Source organism: Miscanthus floridulus, chromosome 1 (assembly GCF_019320115.1).
Source record: "Miscanthus floridulus cultivar M001 chromosome 1, ASM1932011v1, whole genome shotgun sequence".
Taxonomy (NCBI): domain Eukaryota; kingdom Viridiplantae; phylum Streptophyta; class Magnoliopsida; order Poales; family Poaceae; genus Miscanthus; species Miscanthus floridulus.
The window spans coordinates 137264495-137283134 of NC_089580.1; the positions used below are offsets into that span (position 1 = coordinate 137264495).

Consider the following 18640-nt stretch of genomic DNA (forward strand, 5'->3'; position numbering starts at 1 on the left):
TCCCAAATGGAGCCCAAAAGTACCCAATGAAATTTCTCAAGGTTTTTCGCAAACCAAGAGAAGTCTCACCAAGCTCCTTCGAGCCCGGCAGTGCTCCCTTCGGAATACTTTCGGTATGTGTACACCTGCCACGCACCAAAAGCTTGGCGTAATTTGCTACTCCCACCAACGCCCTATAGTCCATGCAGCCATTGATCAGATCAGGGAGCTTCGTAAGGTGACGCTTTAGCCAAGAGGCGAGGGTGTACACGCTGTCTTCCTCTAGAGGAGCGGAGGTTTCGCCTCCAAACTCGGCGACAATGGCCCGGTAGTGGCCAACGGTTGCAACAAGGACCCCCTTGACCGAGTCCAAACGCCTCATCATCAAAGACAGCTGCTCCCCCACCGCAACTACGGATTCCTTCTCAGAGGCCAGCTCTCGCCGGAGACCCTCGGCCAACTCATTCGCCCTACGGGCCTGCTCAGCGGACAAAACTTCTGCATCCCGAGCCTTGGTGAGATCGGCCCTCAAAGCATCCTTTTCTTGTTCCTTCTCCGCCAGAGAAAGGCGGAGAGCTGCAAGGGAGTTGGACAAACCCCCCTTTTTCACCTTCCAGACGCTCGTTCTCTGCCTTGAGCGCTTCAATCGCAGTATCTCAGTCGGAGACCTCATGAGTGCAGTGCTCTTCCATAACAACAGCCGTGTGATACCCCTATGATCAGAAAGAAGAAGACCAAGGCGATCAGCAATATAAACAAAAACAAGTCTAAAGGCGAACATACACCAAAAAAGGCAAACCGCCGAAGACGCACCAAGCTCTGGTGTTCTAGATGAACATGGAGAAGTTGGAAGAAATCTATGTCCCTCAGACGCTGTTTGAAGCGATCTGTTCAAAGAAGAACAAACAAACACAAAACAATAAGGTGAGAAAAGCAATTCTCACAATAAATACACCAACTGCCAGAGACCACCTCCGACGTCTTCAAGAACCCCAAGATAGCACTCTTCCCAACCTGAGATAGAAGTGTCGGAGGAGCCTGCGTAGCAAAAAAAAAACAACAACAACAACTCAGGTCAGAGGGCCGATCAGAAATAGGCAATAACAACAGGCCAAAAGACGAGTAAGATAAACACACTCTATACTCACTCGGACCCGGCGCCATCAGCCCCGGCTGCCTCGGACCAAACCTGATGCTGGTAGCGGTCGCTCGCTCCTCCGGGGTGAGGAGTCCAGCCATGACATCACCTACAAAGCAACAAGTACACGGTATTAGCACTTGGTACAATACATAAACAAATAAACAGGGCGAAGACAGTAAACACAAAAAGTGCACCAAACAAACTTACTCATAAAAAGCCCAGACTGGGCCGCCTAACGAGCCCCCTGGGCAAAAGTCTCCGCCATATCATGCGGCAAAGGCCCAAAGGGCCGGCTCTCCTTAGCCAGCGGCCTGACAGGTGGAGGGCTCGAAGAAGACTGAGCCGCCGGGGCCTACTCAGCAAGCACAGCCTCCGGCTGCCCGATGTCGGCCGCTGGCGCGGGCGAAGGCGCAACAACGGTGGGAGACAAAGGAGTGTGCTGCAAGACGGCCTTCGCGCCCTCTTCAGAACTTGAATACAGCCCACCAAAAATGTCGGGCATAGGATCGGCGGTGCTAGCCTCCAGCTGTTCGCCGACACTCGCAGCACCATGCAAGGTGCGCGCCGGAGCAGCGCTGGCCTCCGGACGCCCAACACCACTCACAGCGCCACTCATAGGGCACACCGGAGCTCCAGGAGAGCCGTGATCCTCTCCGCTCACGACCTGCACATCCACTGATAGGACGGAGGAGCTCTGAATGTCTTCACTGCCGGCGGAGGCAATGCCCGCACTACTAGCCTAAGACATGGCCGGCGCAATCACTAGAGCACCGCTCTTCTTCTTCTTTTTTGCAGGCGCCCGAGCAACGGAGGCACCCTTCCTCTTCTTGGACTTGACCTCCGCCGTAACATTCTTCGTTAAGGCCTTCTTCTTCTTGTTGTCAATCGAAGTTAGGACCTTGGTGAGAACCTCGCGCTCCCGGTAGATGATCCCGAGCTCCTCAAAAACTCGATTGAGCCACGGCATGGTGCCTGCCACGGCTCTCTGAGACGTGTACTCACGCTCGGAAATTTTGCCAACCAACCCGATGGTGGCCTCCTTGATGTTGGCAACGAAGCTGTCCTCCATCACCCCCTCCCCTAAAGACCGGCCAAAGCAGGGGAAAGGAATCCCGGCCTCTGGCCCAAAAATGGGAACCTTCACCTTTTCTAGCTGAAAGGCTGGGTTGTCTTTGCCCAGGGGCCAGTAGTTGGAGGCCATAATCTCCTCCACCAGGTCGCGGCCCCCAGAGTAGCGGCACGCCGCCGCAAAAGCCCGGTCGCAAGCCTTCCTCGCCGAAGACATCTCCTCCGGTGGATTCACACGCGTATGCGGCGCCATCTCCTCCATTCTTGAAGTCAATGGATACTCCACAACCTTCGTATCATCCTCGGTAGAGCCGCGGACCCGTAGGTCTTCACGTAGAACCACTGCTCAAGCCAGCCACGGTCCCACTTGCCCTTCTGGCAAAAAGAAATCTCCAGGTGATCTACGCCTTGGTTCCTCTTCGACATAAAGGTGCAACTACCATACTGGTAGGTCACCTCCACCTCCTTGCCCTCCCGCATCTCCTTCTTCTTCTTCGGCTGCTTCTGTAGCTCGTAGTAAGCGTAGAAGGTGTCCACATCTGGCTCGGCACCATAAGAAACACACGCCCAACAGAATTTGCTGAGCGTGAGGAAGGCAGTAGGAGTCAGATGATGGAGCTAGACATTGAAGGTCTCCAACACCCGACGGAGGAAGGGGATGTAAGGAAGGCGAAGGTCGTAGGTGAAGAAGTCCCGAAACACCACCGCATATCCCTCCTCTAGTTCCGGAACAGTCTGGCCAGGCGGAGGGATTTTTACCCTCGAAGAAGGAAAATACGATTCCTTCAACATCTCCGCGACCGCCTCTTCAGTAATGGAGGAGGGGCCGAAATCCCATGACTTTATCGCCATGTCTCTGGAATCCGCAGCGGTCAGGTCTCCGACGGACGCAGAGACACTCCCCAAATCCTCCTCCACTAGCTTTTCAAATTCCAACACAGAGGCGGAGGCAAGCATGCACTCCTCAAAGCGCGCACCCCAGCCAGCGGCCCTAATGCTGAGAAGGTGGCAATAGGGTCCAAAGAAGGTGGGCCAGCGAGTATGGGCGGAGGCGGAAAAGAAAGCCACCGCGGCGGTGGCCTAGGCGCAAGACGCATGCGGAAAGACGGAACGCGCAAAGGCAGCTCAGGCGAAAGCGAAGAGAGCAGAGAGTGATTTCTCAGAGGCAAGGAAAGCGAATGAGCAGTGTGGGGGGGGACCCCGCCACCAACCCCACCCTTATATAGGCCGCGGGCGGGCGGTCCGACTCCCGCCGTACAACGGTCATCTCCAGAGAATTCGCTTGCCGCACAACGGTCATCTCCGAAGAAGTCGCAAGGTATACAACGGAAAGCAATACGGCATAAACGGCCACAGCATAGGACAACGGCTAGATTTGTTGCCCAACGGCTACTCTCAACGAGACCAGCGGCCGCGCCAGAGCGGGCCAGGGGGGAAGTAGCGGGGCCTCGCTCGGAGACGCCACTACGTGTGGCCTTCGCCCCCGCGGACGCCTTTGGTCAAGGCGTTTTGAGCTCACAGCACGCTCAGGCGAACCGTGGTCTCAAAAGGGGGGAACTGTTGTAACACGGCCTCGGCGGGTGGCGAAGGCCTCTGACGGCGAGGTGTCACCAAGGCGTCTTTGACCGTCTTAGGGCGGAGATCTAGAACTAACTAAAGGAACTTTCCTGGCTATGCTTGTAGGGCGCTGCACGAGGCTCAGCGAGCTTGTCGCGGATTCCGCCTGGGCCAAGCACGGGCATCTCTGGCCGCTCAGGCGGATGCCGTCCCACTTCGGCTGACGGGCGTCTCCGGCACTAAAGGCGGAGGCGGCCCTACCCCCGAACTAATCAAACAAACAACCTTGCCTAAGTGTGTGCAGGTACCTAAGCGTAGGCGCCCGTGGTCCGTGCGAGCGTGCCAGCATGGCCCCCGCACGACCGGGCGGAGACTTACGGATGAGGTCTCCGACCGGACCGGTGGAGACTCGCGTAGGCAGCTGCGCACCCCTGAGGACGGAGGCCAGCGTCGGGAACCCAGGCCTCTGGGCCGAAGACCGAGGCACGGTGGGCCGGCCGCTTATGGAGGCCCATTACTTGAAGACAGTGTGGCAAGATTGCCCCGCAAACGAGAGACTGGTGGCGGAATATTCCAGGAATGTACTGTAGCAGTTGAGGGGCATTGCAATAAATTCTGTCAAGAGGTAGTTGAGTCCTATAAATAGGGAACACTTGTAACAGTACGGGAGGTGGGAGGATGAATTAATGAAACCTTAGTTTTGCGTGCCATTTCCCTACACGCCCACCTGTCGTGCCTATTCCCCGAGCCTCCGCCTGAGGGCAACGCTTGGCGGACGGAGGCCTCTATCTCCTCCATACTGTCTGAGACCGTTAGTCTCAACAATTAACTTTAGGTTATATATGAGTATAGTTGGAGGAGATTTTCTGTGTATAATTTTATTTTTAAAATTAGAATATTGCATGAGGCACTCTTGGAGATGCTCAAGCTGACAACATAAAGCATCAAGAAGAAGCAGGTGATCTAACTACTAATGTGAGCCGGTGATGTAATTGCTAATGTTCTAAATGGCTTTAGAAAAAACCTAAGACCCTATTTGTTTGGTTTTTTACTAGCTCCTGCGTGACTTCTAAATTAGTACTCCCTCCCTCTTGAAATATAAGGGATCTAGAGTTCAACATTTGTACCAAATTATAAGGAATTCTAGGTGAACAAACACTCCAAAATACTACATTTACATGCATACCTACCATTAATGTCTATCACCAACCCGAATACAGTAATCAGAGAGAGTTGTATGTGTCATTTTTCTTACCACATAATATGTCCTAAAATTACTTGGATACCTTATATTTCAGGAAGGGGGAGTAGCAATCAATAAAAATCATTGTTTTTAAGAAGTAGGTTCAAAAACTACCTATATTTATTTGTAAAAAGGAGTAGTGATTTTAAAATTGGTTTATATTGAACGCACATTTCCATAGATTTTGTGAGAATCTAGTTTCTTGGGTATTTTAGGATTTCATATTGGCCTTCTCCTTGTTGGTTCCTATATTTGTTCCCTAGGCTCTTATATTGACCATTTGAGTCTTCCTTCTAAGTCTTGTACTCTTGCTCATTAGTCCAATATTCTTCCTCTCTTGGATTCGCTATTATTCTTCTAGAGTCTTCTTGTATCTGAATTACCTAAATTTAACAATTCTTGAACAATTTTTATGTTTATTTTGTATTGTGGATTGTTAAAATAAGCAAAAATAGTATTTATATGTAAAACACCCATAAAAGGGTATTTCAACGGGATATTGGCTTTTTCTCTTGTTCTTGATGGTATTATATTGGAATGACAAAGACACAAGCTTGAGCAAGCAAGCAACTTTTAACAATTCAGGGACATGAGATTCTAACAATCTAGCAATCCATCTGCCACCAAGTTACAGTAGATCATCAATCACTAAAACACCAAAATACCTATTGGATATTTGGGAAAATTGATTATCTTTACCATGAAACTACCCCACACCCAAGCCAAACCTACGTTCTAGTGATAAGGGCAAGCAAGACTAGAAATCATCTAGTTGGGGATGGTAGCGGGTTGAGTAAATACCTGCCCGGCCTCACCAAATTGTTAAGAGAGAATTCTGTATTTGGCATCGAAACAAATCACTCTTCTGTATTTGGCACTAGAAATTTTGAACTTCCTTATCTAGCGTCAACTTAAAAATTCCTTCCGTATATGGCACTTCCGTCCATTTTAGCCATCCATCTGTCTGTTGAGTTCCTTGACCATGTTAGTTTTTCTTGATAAGTACCAAAATACCCTTCTATTTCATTTGGTCGCACACACCTGCTCGGCAGTTGCGAAACTCACACGCTCGCTCCGCTTCTTCCCCGTCAGTCTTCTCTTCCGATGAAAAAAAAACAAAACCCTAGATGAAAGCTGGAGGAGACGAGGATGGGGCGGAGGAGCCATCGGCCGCCAGCGCCTAGGAAATCACGGCGCCCTTCCTTCAGCTAGAGGCGTCGGTCCCTCAGCCGAGGTCTCCCCATGGTGGCAGATTGACGCGCGGGTCCAGCAGGGGTCATGGCAGCGGGGCAAGCCGAGCTTCCAGCAGGGGACGCGGCGGCGGGGCGGGCTCGCCGGCCGGCGCTGGCCCCATCTCCCGGGGTGGGGGGTGCGGCGGGGCGGACTTGCCCGCCGGGGCTGGTTCTAGGATGCTGCGTGGCGGGGCGAGGTCCTTGGCGGCGGCGACTCCCCTTCCCGCGAGCGCCCTTTCACCGCTGCAGTTGACACGCCACCCGAGCGGTTCCTTCGTCCCTTCCCTTCCTCGTTGCTCTTCCCATCCTCACAGGGCGCCACCGCGTCGGAAGGCGCGATCCATGGACCATCGATCAACTTCCGAGGCATCGACGGGAGCGCCGACAACATCATGCAGGTTCGCACGCCCGACTCCCTCGTGCTCCTTATCCGAACCCCGCCCAAGGGACGACCGCCCCCCTGCTGCTGCGGTCGCGGGGGCGAGTTGCTACCATGATGGGCATCACCAATTTTGAGTTCTGGGTATTATGTCGTAGTGGAATTCAAGCTCGAGATGCTAGTGGTTGGTCAAGTCGGTTTGATGCTTACTTACCTCCCGTTTGTGTTGCGTGTGTCTTTGGCAGGGAATGGGGAAATTCGTTTTCGGCAACGAGGGGATCGAGTCCAAGGAAGATAGGTAGGCTCAGTTGCAAATTTCATGTTTGGTTTTTACTTCACTGGCAGACTCGCTGCAATGCTGTCTGCTCTTATCAAGCAAAAGTAGCAATTAATTTATGTGCATCACCTATATCAGTTAATCCTACCATTGTGCCCCTTGGATGCAGTTACGTCGAGAGATATCTTGACCGGATAAGCAATGGCACGATACCTGATGACCGGAGGTCTGCCATGACCGAGCTGCAGTCTCTTGTGGCAGAAAGCCGCTCGGCACAGATGTCGTTTGGAGCAATGGGTATCTCCTTTCTCCCTGTGTCCTGATATTTGTTCTCTAGCTGCTCTAGCGAGACTGGTGCATATTTACATTTGTTTCCTTTCTAATTTGCAAAAATAGGTTTTCCTATCCTCCTCAATATTTTGAAAGAAGACCGCGAGGATGTAGAGCTTGTGAGAGGTGGCCTTGAGACCTTTGTGAGCGCATTGACTCCTATTGAGACGTCACAAGGGCCAAAGACTGAGGTTCAACCAGCGTCGGTGAACTCAGATCTGCTGTCTCGAGAAATGGAGAATATTTCTCTTCTTTTGAGCTTATTGGTGAGTACTACTCATCTTTTGCCTTAACAGCATGTAACTTGCATCACCTGCTTCATGTGTCCTCAGTCCTGGCTTATCGCTCCTGTTTGGTTTGAAGTCAGAGGAAGACTTTTATGTGAGATACTACACAATCTAGCTTCTAACAGCTCTACTTACAAACTCGCTGAAAAGGTGCCCAGTAAGTCATTTTTGTGTCCTGTTGAGATGCCATGACTACATTAGAATCCCATGTAAGTGCCTTTTATTTTGTTTTTTCAGGTTACAGGAAGCAATTCTATTGCTTTTATTTATTGTTTGCCCTTGTATGTGTTAGGACAGTCGAATGTTTGTGGGAAGCTTGTATGCTAATTTATATGAACATTGCGTTCTCAGACTAGAATGTTTCCGAAATCAATGAATATACAATCAATTTTCTTTTTCGGTTCAGGACCGACCAGTGGTGGTTTCTATTGTATCAAAATTATTGTAGCTATGATTTTTGTTTTTCTCCCGTAAAGACAATTATTGTATCAATTGTGACATGTCCATGTCCACGCTTTGTAGCTATGAAACATGTATTTTAATTAATTTTTTTATATGCAGAACCTTTTTAAATAATAAGGTCCTCTTTCTAAAATGGTTATTTACATGTGGATTAGTGAATAACATAATATTTGAAATTTATTGATTATTTATTTGCAGTTTTCAATTATCAAAATCACATGTTTTAGTTCCAAGTATATTTGTGATATTTATATTTTTCTTATTTGACAACTTGTCCATTTATTCTTTTCCTATTTGGCATCATTGCTTCTACCATGAACAAGGGCATTCATGTCATTTTATGAGGCACTTAACACCGTTACTGGTCTAAATGGACGGTAGTGCCATCTAAGGAAGAAAATTTCAACTTGGTGCTAGATAAGAAAGTTCGAATTTTTTAGTGCCAAATACAGAAGACTGATTTGTTTCGGTGCCAAATAGATAATTCTCTCAATTGTTAATGGGTAACACCCGTAACCACACCCACGGCATTTTTGTAATTCACTTGGATTTCCTTCAAAATAGATCGAATCTCTTGCACTTCAAGCACCAACCAATGAATCAATGTATATGCACCCACATCTATGTGTAGAATTTTATAGCCGTATCAACACTGCAGGTGGAATTTTATACGCACACCAACACCGTCTGGTAGATATAATAACTAATTAACTACCATGGGTAGAATTGCCATCCCTATATCTAGTCCGTTCACGCCATGGGTGACGGCTCTCTCTCTCTCTCTAATCAATGTCATGTTTTGTCTCTCTTCCATTTCTAAATAAAATGTATTGGGGGAGCTGCATCGATCTCACCCTCTATTTGGGGGGAGTGTTGGTGCTTTTTTTGTGATCGCCAATTAATGGGGATGGGAAAGGAAAGCTGCCGGAGCTAATTTTTTGAGCCAACTCCACCAATATGGCAGTTGGATTGGGGATACGGGAGCTGCTCTAAAAGCTAAGCTATCTGCCCCGCAATTGTCAGGTGGCAGGTTAGTGCAGTGGAGCTAGATCAATTGGCCGCATATGCTCTACGTAATTCGCTGCTTTACAAAAAAGGGAACACAGGATAAGATGGGCTCACTCGTAGTTATAACTAATCAATCAGGAGACGCCACTGTCTTTCTTACACTATCCATCTGTGCCAACAAGAAAAATAAGGGTTATCGCCTCGGCATAAAACTTAAGCATATGCTCTTGCAGTGCCTCCTGTCTTTGTTGGCGAATAGCTCGACCATGCTTTTACGTTTAACATATATAACAGCTTGCCTGTTCATTTGGTGAAGCTAATAATGAGAGGAGATCTCTAAAGCGCTTCTGTTTTGGTGACAACGTGCTTACTAGTTGCAGATAGACTACATATACATTGTTTAAGGTGACTTGTGTGACCATGCATGGCACAAGCACAAAGATCTGCAAGATATTATTCTCAGTTCAAGTAGGATTTCAGATGTTAAATATGTTTTCGATCGAGGATCTAGCATCCGGATTACATATGTATTGTTAGAATTATAATCCTCAATTTTCATCTTATTTCTAATGGGCTACCTACTCTCCCAAGAGTATCTATATATAGTCCACCCTCAAATGTTTAGCAATATAAATAATTAATTAATGCCTTACACTAATAACTTTATTCTCTATGTGGTATCACGACTTGAGATTTTAATCTTAGGATACAAACCCTACTCATAGTCTATCCCCCCCGCATGCCCGGCCCTCAGGAGATCAATCTCTCCATATCTGTCCATCATCTTCGATCACATGGGCTCGTGCCGCAAATTAAAGCATGCATGTTGATCCACCACGCCCAATGCAAGAGAGTGTAAATTTTTATTGTTAGTTGATGGGTTCGTCTTACTCTTTGTATGTCATTATTAGTTGGTTCAGGAGCGACTGAGTGAGATCGAGGCTGAGGCATCGTACAAGCTACCTCAGGAACTGGAAGGTAGCGATGGAGATGTTGCCGGGTTCGCTCCTCTCTTGTTGACGACCGACAACAGGCGCCACTGTCTGCATTTGGTTACACCACCAAGCAAGCAGTCCTTTTCTTGGAGTAGTGCAGCATTCAAACCCACATGCTCGACCTGCCTTTTTCCACAGCGTGATCGTGGTCCCGAGCTCGATCTGCATTCAGTTCAGTTTCGGCATTTCGCGAGGAATATCCATCCAGTGCCCGTTAATAATTATTAGAGCAGCAACCATGCCCATCTCACCGTCTAGCTCTGTCTCTCTGTTGTTAGGCACCTTTCTGAAAGAATGCTATTCTTGTCATCTTCCATACGAGGCAGAAAGCCAGGAAGACGAAAGGAAGGAGCTGCTGCAACTGCTGATCTACGACGACTCTGGTCTCGTCTCGAGATCTGGCAGGCATTTTGTTGAGAGTCCACCAGCAGTCCAGCATTTCTTCTTGTTCAAACAGCCCACTACGGCACTACCTACCCCCACCACGTACACGTACGGTATATTCTGTGGATGGAGCGGCCGGATCCTACTCTTATTAGTCTTTTTGTTTTGTTTGTTTGGTGTTTCGTCACCACTAGATGCCATGCCTGGCGGCTGGCATCGAGTGGTGGCGAAACTACAAACAAAAAAAAAAGACTTTGAACGACACCACCGCTGAAGTGGTCACACTATTTCCGATAGGTCAACGCACCATGCATTTGTGTAACTAATGCCTGATGACAAATATATCCTATCCTATCCCAAACGAGGATCGTTATGCATGTAAGCACAGGCAGGCAGGCACCTACTACTAGTCCTAGTACTCTCCGTATTTAGTTTTTAGGTAAAAGATGGCAAAATAACAGCAGAAAGGGCACCTCATCAAAAGAAACAAAAAGGGTAGTACAAATACTACAGACTGATAATTACACATCAGCCGCATAGCACTGCCACTGCGGCATTAGTTTCGATCGTCACAGAAAATTAAGGAATCCAAACGGTGGCCGGAAATTAATTTAATTTACACCACATCAGTAAATATTATTAGCGTGGTGCGTTCTTGTATATTGCAATTGCATAGCGTAGTACTGTAGTGCCATGGATGGACCATGGTGGTGGCCATGGCGAGGGCCGACCGACAGGTACTCAGGTAGGTGATGAGCAGCAAGGAAAGCAACAGGTGAGGAGGCAGTCGATTCACTGCGTGGGGACGAGGGGCGACGCCGTCGGCGTGTTACTGACGGACTGGACGAGCCAATCAGACTCCGGCAGCGGCTGCATGGGCGGCAGCGAGAAGTGCCCGACGGTGGAGCTCCCGCTGCGCACCTCCTGCATGGTGAGCAGCGCGGCGACGGTGTTGCGGAAGATGCTCTGCTCGGCGACGGCGACCGCCTGCCGCCGCTCGTGGAGGTCCCTGCTGGCGGCGGAGACGGCGGCGGGCGGGAAGACGGCCTCCATCATGGCCTCGCAGTCCCTGACGAGCTCGGAGATGAGGTCGGTGGTGAAGAAGGGCTGTCGCAGCACGCCCGCGATGACGGGGAGGCGGAGCCCAAACACGCCGCCCGTACGCTTGTCGAACTTCTTGAGGATCTTGGCGAGCCCCGTGTAGTTGACGCTGCTGTAGTTGAGCAGCAGCACCATCTCGCCGTGGAAGTCCACCACCTCGCGCTGGATGCGCGCCATGGTCTCGGGCGCGGAGGCCGATCCCTCGGCCGCATCCGCCGCCCGGTGGATGCGCTCCTGGAGCTCCCTCTGCCGGATGACGAACTCCTCCTCCCGCTCCAGGAAGAAGGCGTTGAACTTGTCGATCTCGGCGTCCAGGAGCGTCAGGAAGTCGGCCTCCGCGGCCCGGGATGATGATGGCGAAGCCGATGCCGCCGGCGGGGAGGAGGAGGAGGAGACGGCGTTGACGCGGCGCTTGAGCTTCTTGTAGTTGAGGAAGTGGCTCCGCCACTCCGGCAGGCTCTCCTCGATCTGCTTCTTGAGCCGCTTGCCGAACTTCATCGGTCGCCCGGTCTTGCAAGAACTTATCTGATTTGTTTGGTCGAGATCGCAGTAGATCAATTTGATCTCTCCCTCTCTCTGTGTGTGTAATCGAATGAAAATGAGAGGAGGGTGAATCACCAGCGACGGTGAGTTAATATAGGGAGCGAGGGGAGGTGGGTGTTGGTTAGAGCAAGCAGCAGCAGAGGAGCAGAGGAGAGGAGGAGGAGGGAAGGCGAGAAGCGAATATGTGGGAGGATATGCGAATGCGATGCGTTGCGTGTCTGCTGGGGACACCAACGGGTTTGGGATATATTATATTAAAGAGATTAACCAATTCAAATAAAGATGTGTGTCATATCTCTTTGCTCCAATGGAAGGGCACAACTTTTCTTAAGGTTGGTATTTAGACTGATAAGTCTAGTTAGTATTGGTTTGTTGTGAGAGAAAAATACTGTACCATGGCTGATAAATCCTGACTAAAACCAATAAGCGAACACGCTGAAGCAAAGCCTAATCAACTTTGTGTCCCTGCACCAAATCAGGATGCATACGGCTACTTTTAATCTCCTCAAACATCTAGAAATTGCGCACCAGTATTTTCAATCCTCCCTATCGATTTCACCGGTGCTTTTAATTAATTTGCACTGTTGGTTGTACCATGCTCTCTCTGTACGTCATCCCTCCCTCCTTTTCTAAGGAAACATTTCCAACCAGATGGAACCGCTGATGTCTAGGGCCGCTTTGGAACGCGGGGCATCTAAACATACAAGAATATAAAAAGCATAAGATTGAAGTTATGTGGTACTTGTAATCCTTCAGGAATTGTAAATATAGAAGAGTTTATAATGGAGCATTTGGAAACAACACATGAAAAATACAGGAACACACACACACAGAGAGAGAGAGGATATAGTTTTCAAGAGATTGTACCTCTGTTAGATTTTCTCTAAAATTCCTATGGATTGAGTTTTGTAGGATTTCAAGATGGTCAATCTTTTGTTGCAAAGGGCCACATAAAAATTTCCTATATATAGGTTTACAATCCTAGAAAAATCCTTGGTAAATCATATGTTCCAAAGGGGGCTTAGATGCCTTTAGGAAAATTACCACTTCTATGTGTTTGCCCAGCCTATTCTTTTTTTATATAAAAAACTAAAAATGATGCACATACGTTGCAACGAAAATTTGCATCTCATGTCATATGTTTCAATACATTTTGGAATCAGAATCTATACTATAGTTGAACGTGTGTTATTCTAACTTGCACGAGCATTGGTCTCGAGTCTAGGTCATTGATGAGACAATAAAGCAAAAACTCTAATATGTAATTCGTCACTTACTACTACTCTTAGCAAAAACTCTAATATGTAATTCGTCACTTACTACTACTCTTAGTAAAACTAGCTAGAATTTTTATGCTCCGAAAAGCGAGAGAGAGAAAGAGAGAGATGGACAAAAATCCAAAATTTAGAGAGAAAATTTTGCTCTTTAGTATTAGGTATATTTAGAATAAAGTTCAATTACCATAAGCTACATGCAACGGTATTTGAAATCTCAAGAGGCATGTACCGTGTGTACTTAATTAAGCAAATGCTTCACAAAACATATGCACAAAAACGTCTTTTAACGTGTTTAACGCTATAAATTTAACAATACACAAAATCAAATGTTGTCAACCTTACTGCTAGTAGACTCCTTCTGTCCATAGAAGAATACAATTATCACTTTTTAAAGAGTCAAATGAGTTAAAGTTTGTCCAAAATCGTTACATAAAAATACTAACATTTATGATACAAAATAAGTATCATTAAATTAATCATAAAATATATTTGGTAGTAAACTATATATTTTTTATATTATTTACAATAAATATGGTCAAAGTTAAGCTAGTTTGATTTGCATAAATTCTATAGTTGCATTCTTTTATGGGTACAGTAAGTATATCACAATGTACATTGAGCTAGCAGCTGAAGGAAAGACTTACTTGTCCACCAGTGGAGTCTACCAGAGCAACAAGTAGGTTGGCGTACCAATTTGAGAGTGTGCAGAGTTGAAAAATGCACAGGGCGCTCCAATGTGCGAGCGCGGGTGACAGAGGTTTGCAGCTCCCAAGCATGATTCCTTGCTTGAGGCTGTACCAAGTGGAAAGTGGCTGCTTCCTTTGCTGACCTTTGTGTTTGTTTACGGTTGCGTTTGTGGAGAAAACGATAGAAAAAGTTTATATTCCAAGGGATCTCCTCGGAGTTATACTTGTAAGATGCTTTCTTATGTAAGCAAAGGGCACACGCTTGAGGTGTCCATTACTCCGTCACTTCTCTTCGGTGAAAATGGAAACAGATCATGACGAAATATTCGAATTCGTTTGCCATGATAATTTACTCCATCCGTTCACTATTTTTGTCATTTCCGGATTCAACTTTTTCTCAATTTACCTGTTATTCTAAAGCTCCAAAGAATCATTAAATTGCTAAATTGCACTATTATGAAAAATATTCAACGAGACTCTGTTCATCTAGAGCATCGGTTGCATCGAGAAAAGCCACTGGAAAAGAAGATGATTGAAGAATCTGGATAGAATATTATGTATTTTTTATTTGAGTTGTTTTCATGTGTAATTGGGGGATGTACCGTGCCAATTCTTAATATAATCCCTTTCCCTTCGCAAAAAAAAAGATCTCAAATGAAAAAAAAATGACTCCAAAGTTTTATATCTTTGTTGAGCACTACAACTTTGATATATGGCCTATCTTCATCCGAGATTTTTTTGCAAATTTTGATCTCAAAATCTGAGAACTTAAAACAAATAAATATTTTAGACTCTAAAGAGTTTTAAATAAAAAAACTTGTTAACTACGAAGTTGTAGAAAGCTTCGATCAATACAACTTCAGTATTCACCATATCAACATTCAAGGTGGTTTCAAACTCTAATTGGTTTTCAAAATATGAGAACAATACATATTTAGGACTCTAAATGACTCCAAATAAAAAACTTATCAACTACAAAGTTGTAGAGCGTATTAACAACTATAACTCTATTATAGGCCATGTCAACATCCAAGGTCATTTGAAAATTTTAAATTTCAAAATCTAATAAGAACTTAAAATGAACCTTTTGGACTTTAAAGGTTCCAAATAAAATACTTGTCAATTGCAATGTTGTAGATCACGTTGAACTCTCTAACTTTGGTACAAAGTTTGCCTTTACCCAACTTCATATGAAAAGGTTATAAATTATTTTTTATGTAACTATTTCTAGAGACATGACTCAAGAGTGTCACCCCCTATAGTTTGATTTGTAGAGGTGACATTTTTAGAAAGCCTGTCTTTGAAAATGACCATTTACAGAAGGGGTCTTCTTAGAACGTCCACCTCTAAATCGATTAATTAGCAGAGATACACGTTTACCTCAGGCCGGCCTCCCCCTATTTAGAAGCGGTGTCAAAAAAATGCTTGTTTCTAATAATTAAAGAACTTGCCTTTAAAATTATTTTGTAGTAGTGTCATTCGCAATCAATTACATCTATCCCCGCATCCAAATGCATCAGCAAATGTGGATTCAGATGCAATCCATCAAGGGTTTGATGTTCTACATGATGATTGCATAGTCTATCTCTTGAATGTTCCTTATTATGTGTAAAGTTAGCTAGAGACAAATATTATGACACAGAGGAGCAATTTTTTTGTCTAGAAACCTCAACACCCCCACCTCCAACACAAAAGAAGGGACAACGGAATATAAAACTAAGTGCAACTAGTAGGAAAACTGGCTATGTCAAAGCCTATCTTTTCAGGGCGACATATTGGCTCCGATTTTGAACTCTATTACAGCGCTCGGATGAAGAAAAAGAGAATGGATTTGCGAGGCCTGTTGGTTACTAGAATCAAGAGCCATGCAGTTCTTCGCATCAAATGGATGGTCGTTTAGTTATCGTCTTCGACTTTAGTTGTGAACCTTTAATGAGTTTATTTCTTGGTGTGTGTTTTTGTTTTAAGTTTAATCTGATGCTTCTTTCTTAAAAGAAGTTGAAGCCGGGTTCCCCGCCCCTATAGTAGTTAGCTATTAATACCTTATTCACTTTCTTCTCTCACAATCTTGGTTCCTGTGCATAAGTTAGGTGTAAGCTTACAACCCACTTCTTTTCGCTGTCCTCTTTTCTTTTCTTTTCCTCAGCATTGAGCCCACCTATAACCTATTATTATACTTGCTCTTAGGTAGGTCGTCTCTAGAAACAAATTCAATGTATAGAGGTAGCTATAGGTCCCTAGTGTACTGTAGGAATCACTGCTACAGACTATGTATGTAGCAGTGGGTTTTTAGGACAAAACCAGATACACACCATATGTCAGCCCAGAAAGTCAAATCTTACATATAGCTACAAATAAGGGTAATATCAAAAAACAATGCTTAAATACATAGCATATTAGTATAAAGATTATAACCTCAGAGTATAGACAGTGGAAAGACAACTCCGATCTTTAGGCGAAGACTCCAAATCCACAGGGACAACTGACTGGTTGATCACAAGCCTAATTCCTCCAAACTAGCAATCTGGTACCCATCCGGGATTTTTATCCAAATAATTGAAAAAAATAAAGCAAGCATAAGTACATGACGTACTCAACAAATATAGCATGGGGTTCATGAGGCTCAAAAGGCTAACACTGGTTTAACTGCGATTAGCTTTTAATGAGTCATCTTTTAGCAATTGAATAGCAACAAGTTTATCACAAGCCCATATAAACACATGATCAGGTAAACATGAATAATGAATAGCATAAACAATTAACCATTAGTGAGCATCTTCATCATCTATATCATTAGTGTTCATCATCTATTCCGTAAATGTTCTAAGGCCGCTCGTAACCATAAGCACGACTGATATACCAGTTTTACACTCTACAGAGGTTGTACACTTTCACTATGAGTTGTGATTTACCCTTTCGCCTGAGATAGCTAATCTCTTGACCCACTTCGAAGGAAGGTCGGTAGGGTTGACTATGAAGCCTTTCAAAGGTTCGTCTAACAAGTTAGGACCATTAGATTCACTCGGCAAACAGATATAGGAACCCCCCCCTTCCCGATGGTACAATGACACGCAGCCTATACACAAGAGGACAGAGGTTGTCCTATACCCGATTCGGCAAGCCATTTTTACGCCAATAAAGGTAACCTCTAACAAGCTAGAAAAGATCCTCATACTGAGCTAAAGCCAGAGCCATGTAGCCCTCACAGTTGTACTGTAAGTCTCGGATGATCACTTACAGATAAGTCCTTAGGAAGAGGAATCTAGAGCACCATAAAATAGCCCAATGCTCTAGCCCCCTTGTTTCATGCTGTTAAAAAGCATCTTTTAGTGTTTATTGCATATACCATTAGTCAAGTTACAAGATCATGGTTGTAGTTGAGCACTAGCATCATACTACCCAACGTAATAACCCAAAGGTATCAAGGTACAAGGTAACAAAGTACTACGAAATCCTTAGTGGCAGTCAAGGTAGACACATGCAGTATGAATTAAATGATTAAAGGTGAATAGGTAACAAGGATGTTCCCATGCTATACTTGCCTTAAACACCGATCCTTCGGTAAGCTTTAATATTTAACGTTCTTCTTCTTCTTCTTGATCACCACATATATCTCACCGACGGGACGTAATCATAAAGCACCACACAAGCATCCATACAATCATATACGAAGCAAACAATAGATCTAAATTAGAACAGTACACCAATCATAGAAAAATAAGTGAAAGAGTTTGAAATACGATTCTACGCATCGCTACGAACACACGGACGCGAGAGGCACGCTAATCAGAGCTACGGTTGAGAAGATACAACTACCGAGAGATTTGCATTATACATGAAAAAGAAAACTATAGGCTTTGTTTATTTTAACTATATAAATTCATATATAAGATATTTTATAAATAATATAAATTGAATTAAGTCAATTTTAGATTTGAATTATAAAACTAAAGTAAAACAAATCATATTTTATTTATAAAATCCAATTGCATAATTATTAATCAAGATATGATTTAAACCGTGAAATTTTAGAAATAGTAATATGATAAATACAGTTACTAACACGTAGATCTCATCGCTATGAATCTAACGCAGCTTGAATTGGTCAAAACGGAGTTAAAACGCAGAAGATATGAAATAAACAAGATTTCCTTTAATAAAATAATAGATTAAATCTAACCTCTTTAAAAGTTGAAAACATATCTAACAGTAGTATAAACATATATATTATGGAATTACGGACCTAACGCAAGTTGAATGGGTCAAATAAGAGTTAAAACGGAGAAATTATGGCCTAAAGAAAATAGTGGCAAAACTGTAATTAACTGAAAACGTATTTTTGAAGTCAACAGAGCAAAAAACACTTTTAAAAGAAGAAGGTGTAATCTATCTAATACGTAATGGACCGTAGGTTCTATTTTGAAGAAACCAAGGGGCTCTTATGAAATTAAGCCACGCAAAGGGGTATCAAGCCATATCGGCCATTAGATCTGGATTGAACGGTCTAGATTAGAACCGAGAGGGGATTTGGGGAAATAACGGCCGGAACAGTGGCCGTCGGTGGGATTTCTCACCGGCGAAGTTTGATTCCTCGCCGGAGATATTGGGGGAGACCGATACGGCCAAATTGGGCTCGGATTTTGGCACGGGAGCTAGAGAGGGCTAAGGCTAACGTGACTAGGCGATCAATT

The 18640-nt window shown here is 45.1% G+C and overlaps 1 protein-coding gene and 1 pseudogene across 1 annotated transcript; one reads left to right on the forward strand and one right to left on the reverse strand.

The window, feature by feature from the left end:
* Positions 1 to 6266: 6266 nt before the first annotated feature.
* LOC136463943 (golgin candidate 6-like) lies at positions 6267 to 7785 on the forward strand (annotated as a pseudogene).
* A 3061-nt stretch (positions 7786 to 10846) lies between these two features.
* LOC136494877 (SPX domain-containing protein 5-like) lies at positions 10847 to 12139 on the reverse strand. Its single transcript, XM_066491050.1, has one exon. It carries the CDS (start codon positions 11939 to 11941, stop codon positions 11135 to 11137), a length of 807 nt encoding a protein of 268 aa, XP_066347147.1. The 5' UTR covers positions 11942 to 12139; the 3' UTR covers positions 10847 to 11134.
* Between the last annotated feature and the right edge of the window lie 6501 nt (positions 12140 to 18640).

Bases quoted from the DNA above. Each gene is read 5' to 3' on its own strand.
- LOC136494877 (XM_066491050.1), bottom strand. From the start codon at position 11,941: ATGAAGTTCGGCAAGCGGCTCAAGAAGCAGATCGAGGAGAGCCTGCCG.